The sequence below is a fragment of the Rhodamnia argentea genome, chromosome 7 (genome assembly GCF_020921035.1).
Source record: "Rhodamnia argentea isolate NSW1041297 chromosome 7, ASM2092103v1, whole genome shotgun sequence".
Taxonomy (NCBI): domain Eukaryota; kingdom Viridiplantae; phylum Streptophyta; class Magnoliopsida; order Myrtales; family Myrtaceae; genus Rhodamnia; species Rhodamnia argentea.
The window spans coordinates 28,904,872-28,910,462 of NC_063156.1; the positions used below are offsets into that span (position 1 = coordinate 28,904,872).

At 42.5% G+C, this 5,591-nt stretch overlaps 1 protein-coding gene across 1 annotated transcript; it reads right to left on the bottom strand.

Annotated features, from left to right (window-relative positions):
• Positions 1-364: 364 nt before the first annotated feature.
• Positions 365-2,737, bottom strand: LOC115728422 (L-type lectin-domain containing receptor kinase IV.1-like). The gene is made up of 2 exons (XM_048282323.1): positions 551-2,737; positions 365-480 (listed from the first exon to the last, which is right to left on the bottom strand). Exon 1 carries the CDS (start codon positions 2,648-2,650, stop codon positions 647-649), a length of 2,004 nt encoding a protein of 667 aa, XP_048138280.1. The 5' UTR covers positions 2,651-2,737; the 3' UTR covers positions 365-480; positions 551-646.
• Between the last annotated feature and the right edge of the window lie 2,854 nt (positions 2,738-5,591).

Here is a 5,591-nt window from a genome sequence, read left to right on the forward strand (position 1 = left end):
AAAAACAAAAGATAACGGTGCCGTTACGTAACCTGTTCTCTCTCTTTCTTCTTCTCTCTGTTCGTTTGTTTTCGTCTTCCACCTCTGTTCTTGATCTGCAACTTGAGATCTCCCACAACCACCGCCCTACTCTCTCTCTCTCCCCGACACGTTCGGCCATCGTGGTGCTTGGTGGCCGGCGGGGGCCGACGTGGCTGCGAGAGAGCACGAAGACGAGCGGACTATGACGGGGACTGGATCTTGTAACAGCGGAGGGAGACACCAGACACTCGTAGTGCGGCCAAAACAAATGAAGAAACTGAGACGGAGTAAAGGAAAAACAGAGGAGGAGGAGGAGGAGGAGGAGGAGAGAGAGACAAAATATAAAAAAAGCATTTCCGATTGATGTGTGGAATTGTGATTAGCTCTGCAGAGCAAAAACAAAGAACACCAACCAGTGAACAACACCTGCGGAGCAGCAGCCAACGGCGGCTGCCGCCGGAAGCTAATTTGAGCCATATCAAGAATAAGAGCGTGTACTTTAGCGATACTTACACGGGCTAGACTCGTAGACCCTACGTATTCTACATCTGCACATGATCTCATCTTACACCTGATCGATTTCTACAGGAGGATAGAATTTAAATTAGGAACTAAACCATGAGGCTCATCGTCCACCTGAGAGATGCGATTCTGCGACAGAAGAAGAGGAGGGCGCGAATGCCTTGTACATGGAGGACCGATAAGACATGGCTACATCATCAAAACCTTCGCGATGAGCGAATGTTAGCCCGCCGGAGGACAGGCCAATGGACGACAATTTCGGCATCGGGAGATCGCCCTCCAAGTACTGCAAAACTTGACGCATGCTCAGCCTCATCGACGGGTCGGAGTGGGAACACATCAACCCGAGTTTCAGCACCAACTCCATCTCTTCTTCCACATACTCCACCCCGAAATTCGGATCTCTTGCCTCGAGAATGGCACCTCGGTCCCAGCAAGCAAATACCCAGTCCACTAGTATCACGTCCTTCGCCCGAAGCTCTATTGGCCTTCTCCCGCAAGCGACCTCGAGCAAAAAAGCTCCGAAGGCAAACACGTCGGTGCTCCTAGTGGTCTTGCTGGTTCGCATGTGCTCGGGGGCGAGATAACCGGGCGTTCCTGCTATGCGAGTCGATTGAGGGTCGGATCCATGGTCGTATAGTCTCGCAAGCCCAAAATCTCCAAGTCTTCCATTTAAGTCAGCATCTAGCAAGATGTTGCTCGCCTTTATATCCCTGTGGATCACCACCTGCTCCCACCCTTCGTGCAGATAAAGCAGCCCAGATGCCACTCCTTTGATCACCCTGAATCTTTGCCTCCAATTGAGGGTGACCTTTGGTTGGTTATAGAGGTACTTGTCGAGGCTCCCATTGGGCATGTAGTCGTAAACCAAGAGCAACTCCCCTTTCCTGCGGCAGTAACCGAGGAGCGACACTATGTTGCGGTGACAGAGCCGACCGATGCTGATGATCTCTGCTACGAATTCCCTCATGCCTTGTCTCGATTCATGGGAGACCCTCTTCACCGCGATCTCTATCTTCGGTGTGGGTAAGATTCCTCTATAGACGTGACCGAACCCACCCGTCCCTAATAGCTCTTGCTCCCGGAATCCTTTTGTCGCGATATAAAGATCCTTGTACTTGAACCGGTGCGGGCTGTAGTCCCTCTCCCAATCTTCGAGGACCTCAGCGAATTTCCTCTTCCTTCTTATTGCATAAACTACGCTCGAGATCAGCATGGATACAACTAAAAGGACCATCAGTGGGAGCCCTATGGTCAGTGCTCTAGGCGTCTTCTTCTTGCCAATCCGAGGAAGCTTAGGAAGTTGGGACAGGGCCAGTGCCTGAGCCTCACCATTTACCCTGAAGCTCCAGCCCAGAACATAGTGAGAAGTTCGGATTGAACCGGTCGATGACGAGAAGCCAACATACATGCTCTGGTTGATGATCAACGAGAGATCCCGCCTAAGAGAGAGAAGGGGAGTCTTCGGTTTTTGCACATCAACCGGAGCCAATGTGACATCGATCCGCGTTTCAGTTGCATCGTACTCCACCCAAACTTGCATTGCTTTGCTGCTGATTAGAGTCAAATTCTTGAACTCCCCACCATCTGTATAATACCCTGCCGGAGTTGAGTTTGCTGATGTCAACCCGTTTAAGTCGATTCCGACATGATTGTCGTTGATGTCCTGAAACTCGCTGCTGAGGATCGTGTCGAGTTCCACCCCAAACACATGATTGGTGTCGTTGTCATTGTTGGTTTCATTGAACATGCCGAGGTAGCGGCTCGGCAGGGACCCAGGGAAGCCTCTCTGGGGTGCGATCACGAAGACGATCCCATGGCCGCCTAGAGTCGCATACAGCGGTTGAATCACGAAGACGAATGTGGTGGAGAAGGAGAAAACGGAGCCGTTCGGCGACTTCTTGAACTGGACCGGCTCGGGATGGAATGCATGGCCCTTCTGCTGTCTGGTGCCGTTGGTCAGCTTCAGGAGGCCATTGGAGGTGACCCTGGCAATCCCATCAAGGCTCAGATTGGCCAATCGGAAACCGCTGTACACAAAACTGGTATCTTGCGCGTAAGCCAAAACTGGTAGCAGAGAGAGCACAACAAGAATGGTGAAGATCATGGCTCAAACTCAAAGTCTGCTTAGCAGTTTAGCTGAAGAAGGATGCAATGCAATCACAAGGGCTATAAAAGGCCAGAAGTATCTTTATCTGACAACGTCAAAGGAATGGTGTGGAAATTTCAAAAATTTCTGCTCCACGAGTCCCATGAATTGATGGATGTCTTGGACTTCCAATGGCGACTCCAAGAGTGTCATGTTTATCAGACAAATAGGACTTCAAGGCGAGAAAGAGAGTGTTAGAATATATTTTATAGGGGTTTTATTAATTACTATTGTAATTTATTATTGATCTAATAAAGAAAAGATATAATGTTTTCTAGTTGAATATGGGGCTAGATAGTCTGGGTTGAGTTAAACATTATCTACAATGAGTGGATAAGTTACAAACTCTATAAATAGAGCTCAATTTCATCCTCTAAACTATAATGCTCACATAACTTCACATAAAGAATCGTCAAAAGTAATACGTGAGGCGCTGTCTCATTGAATACAGTGTCTAAAGGGGGTTCCGGAAGAGAAGCTCTTGAGCATCGATTCATTGCAATTTCACATCAAGAACGATGGATCCGAAATAAGGTGCGTAAATTCCTCTACTTTATGATTTGTGATTCGCATATCTAAACGTGATGATATTGGATCATTGCTTAAGGTTTATAATTGCAATTTACATGTGGTATCAGAGCCTATGTGTTTTAGATCTCGTATCACGTTTTTAGTTTTTTTTTTTTTTAAATTTATTGGATAAAATTTATTATTTTTTATCACCCGTGGAGACAAGATCGTTATATTATGACACTAGGGAAGTTGCTTGTGGCCTAGAAGTTTAGTATTGGGTTGGGGCAAATAGTCTTCAAGAAATTTCGGGCTTTTTTTCAAAATAGGATTAAAAAAAATTACCAAAATAGGTTAGTTTTTTTTTTTAGTTAGTTTTTTTTTTTAAACCATTTTAGGCCTCGCTCGGCGGTTGGCCCACGGGTAGCGCCCCCTTGTCCCCTTCACGGGCGCTATGGCACCTTTGCAAGGGCAGCAGCACCTGCAGCGCCCTATTAAAGGCGTTGCGGCGCCTTCTTTGAAGCCGCAAAGCCTTCGGCTCTGCTTTTTTAAGCAGAGCCAAAGGCTCTCCCTCCCTCACTCGGAAATCCTCTCCCTCGCCTCAGAAGCTCTTCGTCGAACGCTCTCGAAACCCTCAGCCCGGAAACTCTCTCCCTCGCCTCATAAGCTCCTCGCCAAAAGCTCTCCCTCACCTCACTTAGAAAGCCTCTCCCTCGCCTCAAAAGCATAGCTCTTTCGTTACTGTCGTTCATTTTTCCTCGCTCGATACTTTCTATTTGTCGACCTCATTTGCTCATTGAAGGAGATCCTCCTCACCTCGGGTGCTTTTATCGGTATTAAATAATTTTTCAATTAAGTATTACATTTTTATGTAAATTGATGTTATTCTAGGTTGTTAGTACTATATTTTTATTTTATTGTTAATATTTTCGTAATGTTCAAATTAATTTGTGAATTTTTTATTTTGCAGAATTTGAGATAAAAGCAAAGTCGACCTCCTTACTCGGTGCTTTCTCTTGGCGGTTTGAGCTCCTCATTCGGTGCGCGCTCTCCCTCGGTAGTTTGAGGTAAATTTCATTGTAGTTATTTTTTGCAGTTTCATAAGTAGAGATTTATTTATTTGGTTATTATTTATACCTAAATCATCTATGTTACTTATAGGTTTTTAATAATATGTTTTAATTATTTGTTAATGTTTTGATAATAGTTATAATGTTTACGAATTTAGGTATTCTTTAAAAATATTTACTGTTTTGGGAACGAGAAAAATCATTACATGTCGCGATCCGGCGATTTTCAAAATATTAAAAGTATTTATGTTTACGTATCCGTTAAAATAATTACGAATTTAGGTATTCTTTAAAAAATATTTCTGTTTACGTGTCGCGATCCGGTGATTTTCAAAATATTAAAAATAATTTTAGGAGTTTAAAATGAATTTTTAGGAAAAAAAAAAAAGGTGATCAGATGGCCCGAGAAGGGCGGGCCGGGTTTGACTTGGTCTGAATTTTTTTTTTAATAATTTCAAAAATTCGAATAATAAAAAAATCAGAAAATAGAAAATTAATTAAAAATGTAGAAAATTTCAAAAATATTCAGAAAAATTCTTTAAAATTTTGAAAAAATAGGAAATAGCCACAATCAACTGGCCATAGACTACTGTAAGTATTTGGCCCCCGATTTAAAAAAATGACGATTTTTTCCTTCTAGCAAATTGTCTCCCAAAAACATTGAAAAATTCTAAGAAAGAGTAAAAAATCCCGAAAAAAAAAGGAAATGGCTACAATCAACTGACAAAATATTAATCTGGGTAATTTGACTTCCCGTTACTTTGAAAATGACGATTTTGCCCTTCTACAAAATTGTCTCCCAAAAAAATAAAAAAAAAATTCTGAGAAATTCCCAAAAAAATTCCCAAACTAGCCAAATCCAAATTTGGGTATTTTGGCCTCCCTATTTTTCAAAAAAAATGAAGATTTTGCCCTTCTAGCAAATTGTCTCCTAAAAAAATTGAAAAAATTCAGAAAAATCTTTTAAAAATTCGAAAAAATAGGAAATAGCCACAATCAACTGGCCATGGACTATTTTGGGTATTTTGGTCGGCGAATTTTAAAAAAATGACAATTTCAACCTTCTGGCAAATTGTCTCCCAAAAAAATTGAATTTTTTTTAAAAAAAATCCTGAAAAATAGGAACCGACCACAATCAACTGGGCAAATCCTAATTTGGGTAATTTGACTTCTTGTACATTCAAAAATGGCGATTTTACCCTTCTGGCGAATTGCCTCCCAAATTTTCTCGATTTTCCCGTGGACCTTAATCACACATTCTCTAAGCCCTTAGGGCTATTCTAGGACATTTATTTCATTTGATATATTAATAGTTATAA